The sequence below is a fragment of the Phyllobates terribilis genome, unplaced genomic scaffold, assembly GCF_046119375.1.
Source record: "Phyllobates terribilis strain yellow unplaced genomic scaffold, ASM4611937v1 Scaffold_4__5_contigs__length_816908805, whole genome shotgun sequence".
NCBI classification, from domain to species: domain Eukaryota; kingdom Metazoa; phylum Chordata; class Amphibia; order Anura; family Dendrobatidae; genus Phyllobates; species Phyllobates terribilis.
Window position 1 is genome coordinate 7,210,612 of NW_027362764.1, and position 15,429 is coordinate 7,226,040.

General features: G+C 46.0%; 1 protein-coding gene across 2 annotated transcripts in view; it reads right to left on the reverse strand.

Moving 5' to 3' along the window:
- Positions 1-676: 676 nt before the first annotated feature.
- LOC141264794 (uncharacterized) overlaps positions 677-15,429 on the reverse strand; it is a 190,835-nt gene continuing 176,082 nt past the window's right edge. For both annotated transcript variants that reach the window (XM_073677106.1, XM_073677107.1), the window contains 4 exons: positions 6,635-6,947; positions 3,993-4,094; positions 3,743-3,820; positions 677-1,162 (listed from right to left, as the gene is read on the reverse strand). In XM_073677106.1, the coding sequence (XP_073533207.1) occupies positions 884-1,162; positions 3,743-3,820; positions 3,993-4,094; positions 6,635-6,947 (772 nt within the window). In that variant the 3' untranslated portion in view covers positions 677-883. The remainder of the gene's footprint in view (positions 1,163-3,742; positions 3,821-3,992; positions 4,095-6,634; positions 6,948-15,429) is intronic.

Genomic DNA, 15,429 nt, shown 5'->3' on the forward strand with positions numbered 1-15,429 from the left:
AGACAGAATCTTATCATGTATCTCTGTATACAGGGAGCTCCCCCTAGTGGTGGCTGCAGACAGAATCTTATCATGTATCTCTGTATACAGGAAGCTCCCCCTAGTGGTGGTTGCAGACAGAATCTTATCATGTATCTCTGTATACAGGGAGCTCCCCCTAGTGGTGACTGCAGACAGAATCTTATCATATATCTCTGCATACAGGGAGCTCCCCCTAGTGGTGGCTGCAGACAGAATCTTATCATGTATCTCTCTATACATGGAGCTCCGCCTAGTGGTGTCTGAAGACAGAATCTTATCATGTATCTCTGTATACAGGCAGCTCCCCCTAGTGGTGCCTGGGAGGTACTTTGAACTCTGTATGAGGAGATTTCTGACTCTTATAAAAATTTTAAGAAAAGAAGTCATACAGAATATTTTATGCATTCATTAAGTTTGAGAGTGAATGTGATCATGAAGGATAATGCCTTTAAAATGGTAGGTCAGACTCAAATAGTCCTCCAAGACAATATGAATGTAAGTTGTTTAGTTTCCATGTCTTTATTGTGTAATTTATACAAGAACTTGTTCATATATGTGACTAGTGATACAGAATGATACTCCAATTAGTTAAAAATCCAAGTAACCAACTCCGAGGTTAATGTGAAAAGTTTGAACCTCATGAACATAGAGTCAGTTTAATAAATCGAGAACTTTATTTGAAAATATTACAAATTCATATGTAGAAATCAAAAAAGTGAATGAAGCTTATAAGCAGCGATGGAGTCCTCCTCGAAGCTTTCCACCACTGCTCCTGCCGGTTACCCTGCGTCTCTCTCCGGTGCATCCACTGATACAGTAACAATGTAACAATGTGACGGATCTGGATAGAGACTTGGGCAGTTTATTTTCTCGAGAAAGTATCAAAGAAACATTGTAGACAAAGAAGTCTTCCCAGAATCAGTCCTGCCTGCGGCTCTTTCTTTGTGATTCTTGATATCAGATGATCGTCTCCTGTATTTTTAGGTTTTGGTGCCAGGAAGACGTCTTGGTCTCTTTTCTCTTCTTTCTCTTCCTTTTCTACGAATGTCTTATCACTTTCATCCATGATTATGACCCGGTCCTCATAAGAAGCTTCCTCCTCAGGCTGCTCAGTATTGTCATCTCCATTTCCAGGCTTTGTCTTTTTACAAAAAGAAACAAAAGCAAAGAATTAAGAAAAGGTAAGATAAGATAAATGCCCGAAGACGAGAAAAGTATAGAAAGGACGCTAAAATCTGGACATATGTGGGGACTGGCGACAAGCTCAGAATATTTTTTAACCAGTCAAAAATATATATATATATATATATATATATATATATATATATATATATATATATATAAGGAAAGCCTTATACGTTTCCTACAATGGTAATACATATTTACAGCACAATGAACATCGTAAAACCAAAAAAACAATGGCGGAATTGCAGTTTTTCACCGTTTCGCCGCTTTTGTGGTTTTTAGTACATTATATTCCAACGGAATTAATGAAATTCAAAACTGCAACTTGTCACACAAAAAAGAAGCGCTCATACAGCCATGTGACCGGAAGAAGAAAGAATTCATGACTACTGGAAGAAGGTGGAGAAAAAGAAAATCAGCCAGTCACAAAGAGGATGAAGATACCAGCTCCTTTTAAGACAAATCATCATTATTTTGGTTCTGGTGACCCCCTTTAAGGATTCCATGTCCCTGTATGTGGAACGGTAATTAGCATATTTCTTCTTGTGCTCTCCTTACTCAGGGGTGGAGCCATAGAGTAGATGGTAGGCGGAGCTTACGTTATATATTCTCCATCAGTAATTAGCATATTTCTTCTTGTGCTCTCCTTACTCAGGGGTGGGGCCATAGAGTAGATGGTAGGCGGAGCTTACGTTATATATTCTCCATCAGTAATTAGCATATTTCTTCTTCTGCTCTCTTTACTCAGGGGTGGGGCCATAGAGTAGATGGTAGGCGGAGCTTACGTTATATATTCTCCATCAGTAATTAGCAGATTTCTTCTTCCACTCTCTTTACTCAGGGGTGGAGCCATAGAGTAGATGGTAGGCGGAGCTTAGCGTTATGTATTCTCCACCAGTATCTACTATATAATCGGCTTATCCCGTCTGTCCAGGAAATCCCGTGTCGCTGATTGGTCCGGCCGCGGCCAATCAGCGACGCGGGATTTCAGAACAAGATGGCGGCCGTTAGCGGCTCATCTGCTGCACGGAGGTCAGCAGCGATGCAGCCGAGAGATGACCGGCACTAGCCGGTCATCTCCCGGCTGCTCGCAGCGGAAGTACCTGCACAGGCAGCGCCGCTCCCCGGTCCTCACTAACACGGTTCGCTGATATTGGCGTGAAATTTAAAACACAGCTTCTCTGATTGGTCGCGGCCAGCCGGCCTCGACCAATCAGCGACTGGCGCAGCCCGGCCGCGAATTGGCGCCGGATTTGAAACACGCAGGCCACCGTCGGGAGATCAGCGGCGTCGCAGCCGGGAGATGACCGGTGCTGGCCGGTCATCTCCCGGCTGCTCGCAGCAGAAGTACCCCGACCGGCAGCCTCGCTCCCCGGTCCTCCCTTCACACTTGCCGCTTGGTCAGCAATGTTGTCACAAGCAGTATTGACAACATGATGTAATTACAAAATTCATTAGGGGCCCCGGGGGGATACATTGGGGGGTTAATTTAAAGTAGTGCACAACCCCTTTAAACACTGCTTCGCTGATTAGTCGGGCCCGGTCGGCCGCATACATATTCTAGAATATTCCAGCACAACTAAGGTGTATGTTTTACCGTGTGACCGGAAGTGACGCATGCGGTTCAGCATCACTGTTTGTGTTCCGTAGCCATAGGAACTCGTGACGTGTACTTCCGGTGCCGGGTATTCTGGGACTGGAAACGCGTCACGGCGTGCACCGCAAATTTGAAGGAGCACGGTTTGTGCACATATAAAAAGCATTGTAACGCATATATCTGCCTGAGGCACTAGCATGGAATCAAAGGACTAATGCATGATCGGCACCATTTAGGAACTACATTCCCCTGATGAAGGAATGAAACGCGTCGGTATGTTCCGTGGATCAGTCTATCACCCTTAATATAGGGGGAACATTAAAAAAGACCCCGGGTGAGATTTTTCCAGTACTTATATGATGATACAATGCCTGGATGGTAATAGAAGGCTCCTCATATATTTGGTTTTACTGATATATACTGATATATACATACCTGCTGGTTAGATTATAATGCTCGTTATGTTATGATCGGTTGTTACATGCGTATCTAGGTATGATCACCAAATTTATTGTGATTGATATTAGTGAATTCAGCGGATATTACTGCGGATATGTACATTGGCTAATATTGCTTCTATAAGGGCTTTGGATTTTCCAGCCAAGCACCTTTGGGGATTCATACCTTCGTTGATCTAATAAAGTGATATTTTTCAGCCATATTCATGATGGATGCTTATATAATGCTATATGGTATGATTAGGTTTATACCCTGCATAATTTAGGTTTAACGTTATTTGCACCTAAGTGCTACCAATTTTATATTCACGGTGTGAATTCATTACACTATATGGGCACATAGCACTTTATACTTTTAATTTTATATACAATAAAAGTTATTTAAAATTTTAAGGAACTTTTTTGCTGTATCGAGGCGAGATTGATTTAATACGCTTTTGGCCTAGGCTGATTTATATAGAGAAACAAATACTGGTCTCACCTCCGCAGCGACCGGGAGGCAGAGGACAGAAAGCGTCGCCCCCTGCGCGTCCTGTGCCGCCGTACAGCTCTTCTCCAGCTGGGTGTAAATAATACAGGATATACATTACAGATAGAATATTCTAGAACAACGATGGTGATGTCACTGTAAAGAATTGTTCTAATAAATTACAAAATATTTTTGCTTTGTTTCCAAAGTCTTTCCATAGAATTAGTCTTAAATGAGACAATGCCGAGAATAAAGGTCTTACCCCTCTAAGGTTAAATTCGCAGCGTCCAAGGGTTTCATTTTTGGATTTTTGACATACAGTTTCTTTAATGGTGAAATTTGCTTGTTTTTCACCCATGGCTCCCTGAAATGAGAAGAGAATTTGATAAGATCTGATTATTATTATTATTATTAATCATATATTTATATAGACCATTAATTTGTACATTTTTCCTTGGGGTAAATGCCGCTGTTCTCCTGAATCCATCAATGTTTTCCTTTTTTTTTTCTGCGCCTTTCTATTCCTGAGATATTGTCCCCTCTTCATTGTATATTAATCTTGAGTTGTTAGCCAAGTGGGTGTGGTCAATACCTACATGTGGGTGTGTCTTTATTGCCACGCCTAGTTGAAAAAAAAAAAGTTAGATTTATGTGCAGAGAAGAGGGGACAATATCTCAGGAACAAGAGAAAACTATCGCCGGATTCTGGAGAACAGCGGCATTTACACCAGGTAATATAATTACACATTTGGGGTTCATAGGATAAATATTAGAAAAAAGAGAGGGGTCGCTCACTGGTCTATTCGGGTGCTCTGAAGAAAAAAGTAATCTATTAATCATTTTTGGGATCCCGCTCCTGGGACATTGCAGCAGGTACGTGTTCACACTATTAGAAGTTTGACAGCCTTTTTTCTGACCATGTGTCCCTCCCATTCAGTCACAGGTGGTTTTAACTAGCTCTACCAGCCCATACATTGTAGGTTAAAAGCCCAAGCAGAGACATTGTCCATACAGGCTTACAGCCCAAGAGTGGCATATCCAGTGGTAGCGTAGCGTAGATACCCATCATACGAAGGTGACCTTGTCGTGGTTGATGGGCACACATAAATTGGCCAAATTATGCGCAAAAAAACTTCATTTTTCAAAGTGATATCAGTCTAGATACAATATTTCTTATATATTCATGTATGGAGTGCCGAAGTTCTTTTTGCAATCATAGGATAAATATTATTAGATTGTATTCGTTTCACCAGTTTTGGACGTGGTGATAAAAAAATAAATGACAATATTTGGTATTAGATTTTTTTTAATTTACTTTCTGGGAAAAGATGATATAAAGTTTTTTGTTCTGTTTTTATTATTCCCTCGAGGGGTCTTCAACCTGTGTTCACTCGATCACTTATAAAATATACTGCGATGCTTCTATATTATAGTCTGTTGTAAAAGTGACGATGATGATTGACATTGGCATCTAAGAGGTTAGGCAGCAGCTAAGGTAACTTTTCATCATACTAAGAATAACATTTAATAATGTGGGATTCCTCTGAGATCATTTCCGGGGAATCGTTGAGTTATCGTCGCCTGGTCCACAGTGAGAATTGATACATTGTAACTTTATCTTTGAAAAATGTTACAAAATCTTCACAATTCCCGGGAAACACTTCACCAGGGAAAAACCCAGAGAAACTATGTGGAAGTGAAGCATCTTGTGCTTCTAATGACGGACGTCTCCGATTATTCTTCATTGTCTTATGTGCCGACGAGGAAAGAACCAAATATGATGATATAGAATGAAGTCTGTAGATCAGGGGTCTCAAACTCGGCTGGGTATATGGGCCGCACATGGAAAAAATTTGAATTTGGGGGGCCGCATTCTTTGTTCAATGTGACATTTTTAGTGATACCATTTTTTTTGTATACACCTTTTGAACATTTTTGCCGTGTTTATTTTTTTATGGCTTGGGTCGTTATGGATGTGGCGATAATAAACGTGCACTTTTTTGTGTTTACTTTAGTTTACATATAAAACAGCATTTTTAGTGCCCAATATTTTTTCATGCTTTATTTTATTTTTTATTTTTTTTACAATTTTATTTCCCCCAATTGGCCACATACAGTAATATTGTCTTACAATTAGCATCATATAGTAATAATGGAAAACATCTTGTAGTAATGTTCCCCATCCAAGTCCCCATCTTGTACTAATGTGCCCCATCCAGGTCCCCATCCTGTGGCAACGTTCCCCATCCTGGCGCCCATCTTGTACTAATGTGCCTCATCCAGGTCCCCTCTTGTGGCTCTGTGCCCCATCCAGGTCCCCATCTTGTGGCTCTGTGCCCCATCCAGGTCCCCATCCTGTGGCTATGAGCCCCCTGTGCTGTTCTTCACACACATAAAATAGAAAAAAAAAAAGATGATTCTCACCTGTCCTCCGTTCCCTCGGCGGCCTTCCTGCAGATGTGGCCCGCAGGCACCACAGAGTCCGACCCCTTGACGATCCCGACCTGGTCCAGGAGGAGCCGCCGACAGCAGCGCTGCATTGCCGCACAGAGACTGTCTCCCAGCACTGCATTTTCAATGTCAGCCGCCGGCCAATCAGAGGCCAGCAGCTGACATCTGCATATGGCAATGACGTCATACTCGCTGCGCCGACACGCAGATATCAGCTGCTGGCCTCTGATTGGTCGGCGGCTGGCATTGGAAATGCAGTGCTGGGAAACAGTCTCTGTGTGGCAATTCAGCGCTGCTGTCAGCGGCTCCTCCTGGACCAGGTCGGGATCGTCAAGGGGTCTGTGCCTGCGGGCCGCATAAAGCAGCCTCAGGGGCCGCATGCGGCCCGCGGGCCGCGTGTTTGAGACCCCTGCTGTAGATGATCACTGGCCGGATCCCGTGGGATCTACTCACCTCCTTGTAGTCATATTCGTCTTTGTAGAGTCTAAACAGGACGTCCGAATGGAATTCTCCATTGTAGAGATCCACGGCTGCCATTATTAACTCCAAGGGATTGGCTTCTGCAGAGGTCGGTGCTGGAGGTCTGGCGAGGACCACGGTGGCCGACACCAATGCCAGAAGGAGCTTCTCCATGCTGTGTCCGTCTTCTCTCCCGGGAAGGTGCCTGTGGTCAGATCTCCAGAAGACACCGCCTGCTGCTCCGGCTCTAAGCTCCTCTACTGGCACAAACAAGTTCTGATTCTTTTCAGAACCATCAGAGCGAGACCTGGAAGGAACAAAGACGGATTAAGAGACAGAATCAGCAGTCACCGGTTGTCCTTGGCAAACCGGCCAAACATTAGATCTAAACGGAAGACCAAGAAGGTTCACACTGGGAGAAGATGGTGTCCAGTGGGCAATGACTGTAGCACTGCAGAAAAAGACTGTAGCACTGGAGGCAAAGACTGTAGCACTGCAGAAAAAGACTGTAGCACTCGAGGCAAAGACTGTACGGTAGCACTGCAGGCAAAGACTGTAGCACTGCAGGCAAAGACTGTAGCACTGCAGAAAAAGACTGTAGCACTGGAGGCAAAGACTGTAGCACTGGAGGCAAAGACTGTAGCACTGGAGGCAAAGACTGTAGCACTGGAGGCAAAGACTGTAGCACTGGAGGCAAAGACTGTAGCACTGGAGGCAAAGACTGTAGCACTGGAGGCAAAGACTGTATTGTAGCACTGCAGGCAAAGACTGTAGCACTGCAGGCAAAGACTGTAGCACTGCAGGCAAAGACTGTAGCACTGCAGGCAAAGACTGTAGCACTGCAGGCAAAGACTGTAGCACTGCAGGCAAAGACTGTAGCACTGGAGGCAAAGACTGTAGCACTGGAGGCAAAGACTGTAGCACTGGAGGCAAAGACTGTACTGTAGCACTTCAGAAAAAGACTGTAGCACTGGAGGCAAAGACTGTACTGTAGCACTGCAGAAAAAGACTGTAGCACTGGAGGCAAAGACTGTACTGTAGCACTGCAGAAAAAGACTGTAGCACTGCAGGCAAAGACTGTAGCACTGCAGGCAAAGACTGTAGCACTGCAGGCAAAGACTGTAGCACTGCAGGCAAAGACTGTAGCACTGCAGGCAATGACTGTAGCACTGCAGGCAATGACTGTAGCACTGCAGGCAATGACTGTAGCACTGCAGGCAATGACTGAGCACTGCAGGCAATGACTGAGCACTGCAGGCAATGACTGAGCACTGCAGGCAATGACTGTACTGTAGCACTGCAGGCAAAGACTAGCACTGCAGGCAAAGACTGTAGCACTGGAGGCAAAGACTGTATTGTAGCACTGCAGAAAAAGACTAGCACTGGAGGCAAAGACTGTACTGTAGCACTGCAGAAAAAGACTGTAGCACTGCAGGCAAAGACTGTAGCACTGCAGGCAAAGACTGTAGCACTGCAGGCAAAGACTGTAGCACTGCAGGCAAAGACTGTAGCACTGCAGGCAAAGACTGTAGCACTGCAGGCAATGACTGTAGCACTGCAGGCAATGACTGTAGTACTGCAGGCAATGACTGAGCACTGCAGGCAATGACTGTACTGTAGCACTGCAGGCAAAAACTGTAGCACTGGAGGCAAAGACTGTATTGTAGCACTGCAGAAAAAGACTGTAGCACTGGAGGCAAAGACTGTACTGTAGCACTGCAGGCAAAGACTGTAGCACTGCAGGCAAAGACTGTAGCACTGCAGGCAAAGACTGTAGCACTGCAGGCAAAGACTGTAGCACTGCAGGCAAAGACTGTAGCACTGCAGGCAAAGACTGTAGCACTGCAGGCAATGACTGAGCACTGCAGGCAATGACTGAGCACTGCAGGCAAAGACTGTAGCACTGCAGGCAAAGACTGTAGCACTGCAGGCAAAGACTGCAGCACTGGAGGCAAAGACTGCAGCACTGGAGGCAAAGACTGTAGCACAGCAGGCAAAGACTGTAGCACAGCAGGCAAAGACTGTAGCACAGCAGGCAAAGACTGTAGCACTGGAGGCAAAGACTGTAGCACAGCAGGCAAAGACTGTAGCACAGCAGGCAAAGACTGTAGCACAGCAGGCAATGACTGAGCACAGCAGGCAAAGACTGTAGCACAGCAGGCAAAGACTGTAGCACAGCAGGCAAAGACTGTAGCACAGCAGGCAATGACTGAGCACTGCAGGCAATGACTGAGCACTGCAGGCAATGACTGTACTGTAGCACTGCAGGCAATGACTGTACTGTAGCACTGCAGGCAAAGACTGTAGCACAGCAGGCAAAGACTGTAGCACAGCAGGCAAAGACTGTAGCACAGCAGGCAATGACTGAGCACTGCAGGCAAAGACTGTAGCACTGCAGGCAAAGACTGTAGCACTGCAGGCAAACACTGTAGCACTGGAGGCAAAGACTGTAGCACTACAGGCAAAGACTGTAGCACTACAGGCAAAGACTGTACTGTAGCACTGCAGGCAAAGACTGTAGCACTGCAGGCAAAGACTGTAGCACTGCAGGCAATAACTGAGCACTGCAGGCAATGACTGTACTGTAGAACTGCAGGCAAAGACTGTAGCACTGCAGGCAAAGACTGTAGCACTGGAGGCAAAGACTGTACTGTAGCACTGCAGGCAAAGACTGTAGCACTGCAGGCAATGACTGTACTGTAGCACTGCAGGCAATGACTGTACTGTAGCACTGCAGGCAAAGACTGTAGCACTGCAGGCAAAGACTGTACTGTAGCACTGCAGGCAAAGACTGTAGCACTGCAGGCAAAGACTGTAGCACTGCAGGCAAAGACTGTAGCACTGCAGGCAAAGACTGTAGCACTGCAGGCAAAGACTGTAGCACTGCAGGCAAAGACTGTAGCACAGCAGGCAAAGACTGTAGCACAGCAGGCAAAGACTGTAGCACTGCAGGCAATGACTGAGCACTGCAGGCAATGACTGAGCACTGCAGGCAATGACTGTTCTGTAGCACTGCAGGCAAAGACTGTAGCACTGCAGGCAAAGACTGTAGCACTGCAGGCAAAGACTGTAGCACTGCAGGCAAAGACTGTAGCACTTGAGGCAAAGACTGTAGCACTTGAGGCAAAGACTGTAGCACTTGAGGCAAAGACTGTAGCACTGGAGGCAAAGACTGTAGCACTGGAGGCAAAGACTGTAGCACTGGAGGCAAAGACTGTAGCACTGCAGGCAATGACTGTAGCACTGCAGGCAATGACTGTACTGTAGCACTGCAGGCAATGACTGTACTGTAGCACTGCAGGCAAAGACTGTAGCACTACAGGCAAAGACTGTAGCACTACAGGCAAAGACTGTACTGTAGCACTGCAGGCAAAGACTGTAGCACTGCAGGCAAAGACTGTAGCACTGCAGGCAAAGACTGTAGCACTGCAGGCAAAGACTGTAGCACTGCAGGCAATGACTGAGCACTGCAGGCAATGACTGTACTGTAGAACTGCAGGCAAAGACTGTAGCACTGCAGGCAAAGACTGTAGCACTGCAGGCAAAGACTGTAGCACTGGAGGCAAAGACTGTAGCACTGGAGGCAAAGACTGTAGCACAGCAGGCAAAGACTGTAGCACAGCAGGCAAAGACTGTAGCACTGGAGGCAAAGACTGTAGCACAGCAGGCAAAGACTGTAGCACTGCAGACAACGACTGTAGCACTGCAGACAACGACTGTAGCACTGCAGACAACGACTGTAGCACTGCAGACAACGACTGTAACACTGCAGACAACGACTGTAGCACTGCAGACAACGACTGTAGCACTGCAGACAACGACTGTAGCACTGCGGGCAATGGGAAAATGTCTTGTTTTCCCAGAAATGACCCCTAAGTTACATGTTAACAAAACCTTAAACCTGAAAGGGGTTTTCCCACTTCTTGTTTGTCCCTTGAGTGTAAGCTGATTATAAAGAGTGCACCCTCATGGGACATCAAGCAATCAGCTGTAATCTGTGGGCAAGCGATCACCTTCTCTACAGTGCCCCTGAAGGGGAAATGAAGTATTACACCGTAACCATTCAGATTTTGGATTGACTGTTTAATGTAGGACAGGTCCTCCAGAAACATATGCAACTGCTCCAAACTCTGCTCAAGGGGGTCTGAACAGTGGACCCTCCTCGATCAACTCAAAAGTCGGGGTTTACTTTATAAGTAGGTAGGAAGCATTATTACCATAAAGAAGCACTGGGGAGCTGTCATTATAAGGAGGAACCGGGGGGGAACTATTATTGTGAGTGGGCATTGTTACTGTACAGGGTACAGAGGCGCATTATCACTACGCAGGGCCCTGGTTATAACACTGTATGGTTTGTGTAAAGGTGGGAATGTGAGGAGGGGGCTGGAGAAGCCGTATCCAAAGATGTCTGTGTGACACATTCTGCAGGGACAAGTTATGGATGGAAGAAGTGATCATGGCGGTCAGGGCCGAGCAGAAAAGAAAAGCGAAAATAAATAACAGCAATCAGAGAGAACTTCAGTGCTGAGAACCTGCACAGTACACATATATATATGGACTGCAGAGCACTGGTGAGAACCTGCACAGTACACACATATATATGGTCTGCAGAGCACTGGTGAGAACCTGCACAGTACACACATATATATGGTCTGCAGAGCACTGGTGAGATCCTGCACAGAACACACATATATATGGACTGCAGAGCACTGGTGAGAACCTGCACAGTACACATATATATGGACTGCAGAGCACTGGTGAGAACCTGCACAGTACACACATATATATGGTGTGCAGAGCACTGGTGAGAACCTGCACAGTATACACATATATATGGACTGCAGAGCACTGGTGAGAACCTGCACAGTACACACATATATATGGACTGCAGAGCACTGGTGAGAACCTGCACAGTATATACATATATATGGACTGCAGAGCACTGGTGAGAACCTGCACAGTATACACATATATATGGTCTGCAGAGCACTGGTGAGAACCTGCACAGTACACACATATATATGGACTGCAGAGCACTGGTGAGAACCTGCACAGTACACACATATATATGGACTGCAGAGCACTGGTGAGAACCTGCACAGTACACACATATATATGGTCTGCAGAGCACTGGTGAGAACCTGCACAGTATACACATATATATGGTCTACAGAGCACTGGTGAGAACCTGCACAGTACACACATATATATGGTCTGCAGAGCACTGGTGAGAACCTGCACAGTATACACATATATATGGACTGCAGAGCACTGGTGAGAACCTGCACAGTATATACATATATATGGTCTGCAGAGCACTGGTGAGAACCTGCACAGTATACACATATATATGGTCTGCAGAGCACTGGTGAGAACCTGCACAGTACACACATATATATGGACTGCAAAGCACTGGTGAGAACCTGCACAGTACACACATATATGGTCTACAGAGCACTGGTGAGAACCTGCACAGTATACACATATATATGGTCTGCAGAGCACTGGTGAGAACCTGCACAGTACACACATATATATATGGTCTGCAGAGCACTGGTGAGAACCTGCACAGTACACACATATATATGGTCTGCAGAGCACTGGTGAGAACCTGCACAGTATACACATATATATGGTCTGCAGAGAACTGGTGAGAACCTGCACAGTACACACATATATATGGTCTGCAGAGCACTGGTGAGAACCTACACAGTATACATATATATATGGTCTGCAGAGCACTGGTGAGAACCTGCACAGTATACACATATATATGGTCTGCAGAGCACTGGTGAGAACCTGCACAGTACACACATATATATATGGTCTGCAGAGCACTGGTGAGAACCTGCACAGTACACACATATATATGGTCTGCAGAGAACTGGTGAGAACCTGCACAGTACACACATATATATGGTCTGCAGAGCACTGGTGAGAACCTGCACAGTACACACATATATATATGGTCTGCAGAGCACTGGTGAGAACCTGCACAGTACACACATATATATGGTCTGCAGAGAACTGGTGAGAACCTGCACAGTACACACATATATATGGTCTGCAGAGCACTGGTGAGAACCTGCACAGTACACACATATATATGGTCTGCAGAGAACTGGTGAGAACCTGCACAGTACACACATATATATATGGTCTGCAGAGCACTGGTGAGAACCTGCACAGTACACACATATATATGGTCTGCAGAGCACTGGTGAGTAGCTGCACAGTATACACATATATATGGTCTGCAGAGCACTGGTGAGTAGCTGCACAGTATACACATATATATGGTCTGCAGAGCACTGGTGAGAACCTACACAGTATACACATATATATGGACTGCAGAGCACTGGTGAGAACCTGCACAGTACACACATATATATGGTCTGCAGAGCACTGGTGAGAACCTGCACAGTACACATATATATATGGTCTGCAGAGCACTGGTGAGAACCTGCACAGTATATACATATATATGGTCTGCAGAGCACTGGTGAGAACCTGCACAGTATACACATATATATGGTCTGCAGAGCACTGGTGAGAACCTGCACAGTACACACATATATATGGTGTGCAGAGCACTGGTGAGAACCTGCACAGTACACATATATATATGGTCTGCAGAGCACTGGTGAGAACCTGCACAGTATACACATATATATGGTCTGCAGAGCACTTGTGAGAACCTGCACAGTACACACATATATATGGTCTGCAGAGCACTGGTGAGAACCTGCACAGTACACACATATATATGGTGTGCAGAGCACTGGTGAGAACCTGCACAGTACACACATATATATGGTCTGCAGAGCACTGGTGAGAACCTGCACAGTATATACATATATATGGTCTGCAGAGAACTGGTGAGATCCTGCACAGTATATACATATATATGGTCTGCAGAGAACTGGTGAGAATCTGCACAGTACACATATATATATGGTCTGCAGAGCACTTGTGAGATCCTGCACAGTACACACATATATATGGTCTGCAGAGCACTGGTGAGAACCTGCACAGTACACATATATATATGGTCTGCAGAGCACTGGTGAGAACCTGCACAGTACACACATATATATGGACTGCAGAGTACGCGGCAGTCACCGGCCGGGACTCCGCCCTCGCTCCGGACCTCGATCACCACCCCCAGACGGTGAAGCTTTTCTACTGACCGTAAGTAACCACGAGCCTCTACCATACTAAGTCCCACTGTACCCAGCTGACTTTTTACGGATTTTCCCTGCTCCCTGCAGTACTTGCCATCTACCACCCCAACTGGGCCCTGCACCAGCCACCCTTCATATTATCGTATCTGGCACCTGCACTCTCTACTCAGCCAGAGCTTCCTGGTGCATCCAACAGTGGACAACTATAGCCTCATGCTGTATCCTCTCTCTGGCTACCTCTGATACTACTATAGCCTCCTACTACAGCACCCTGCTGTATCTACAACAAGGAGACTGGAACCAGCATCTACTATTTGACACCCCAATCCCTACCAAATAGGTAACCCTCCATCTCTGGGTAAAACACTGGAGGCTACAACCACCACCCAGTGATACCCTAACAGATATATCCTCTCTCCCCCAGTTGGACCCTGCACCAGCCATCCTTCATATTATCGTATCTGGCACCTGCACTCTCTACTCAGCCAGAGCTTCCTGGTGCACCCAACATAGGACAACTATAGCCTCATGCTGCACCCTCTCTCTGGCTACCTCTGATACTACTATAGCCTCCTACTACAGCACCCTGCTGTATCCATTACAAGGAGACTGGAACCAGCACCTACTAATTGATACACTAATCTCTACGAAATAGGTAACCCCCATCTCTGAGTATAATACTGGATACTACCCAGTACTACCCAGTGATACCCTAACAGATATACCCTCTCTCCCCCTCCCCCTTCCGTATAGATTTCTATTCAGCATATAGACACCAGCCTCCTGCTGTATCCCACCTCTGACCTTCTCGTGCTACCTCCACTCTACAAGGGACCAGGATTACTACCTCCAGTCCATCTTAAGACGCCTCTGGAGGCCCCTTGTATCTATCTACAGGTAAAACCTAAACTTTTTGTCTCCAAGGCCTGTACCACGATTATACAATTTTAGCCCATTTATAATTTATTTCTTATTCCTCCCCCTAACAGATCCAACTCAGATCATCCACCCACAGTCGTGTGGTACATATCCTCTACCACTATCCCAACAGGACTAGGACCGCCATCTCCTAGTCACCAAAATATACTCAGGACACCCCACGCCACCTTCTAGAAGGTAACTGACCTTTTTATCTCGTACCTGTGCCCCTGAGCCTCGCACCCTATTCCATATTAGTCTCTCCCCTTATTCCCCCTTAGTACCCTTCCAGTGGATTCCAGTGGATTCCGTATTATCCATACAGCCTGCTGACTGTCATCCCAGTAGCAGAACGACTGTGGAGAAACAGCTACCCACTACCACAGCCTATTGAGTACCATACCAAGTACAGGTAACTCACGACTCAATCCAGAGTCCAACAGAGACATTTCTATCGAGTTCCACTCCCGCTAATCCATACTCTTTTCTACCCCACTCTAGGCACCCTTCGTCCTCCCTCCTAGGCACCAACACGTACCACCAGTGATCCTCGTACCCCATACGAGGCACCAGTATCAGGTAACCACAACTAAAGGATACCTACTTGTTCCCTACTGCTCATCAGTATACCATATTTATACATTCCTATTTTATTCACCAGGTCTAACAGCCTTTGCCTCCTCATAC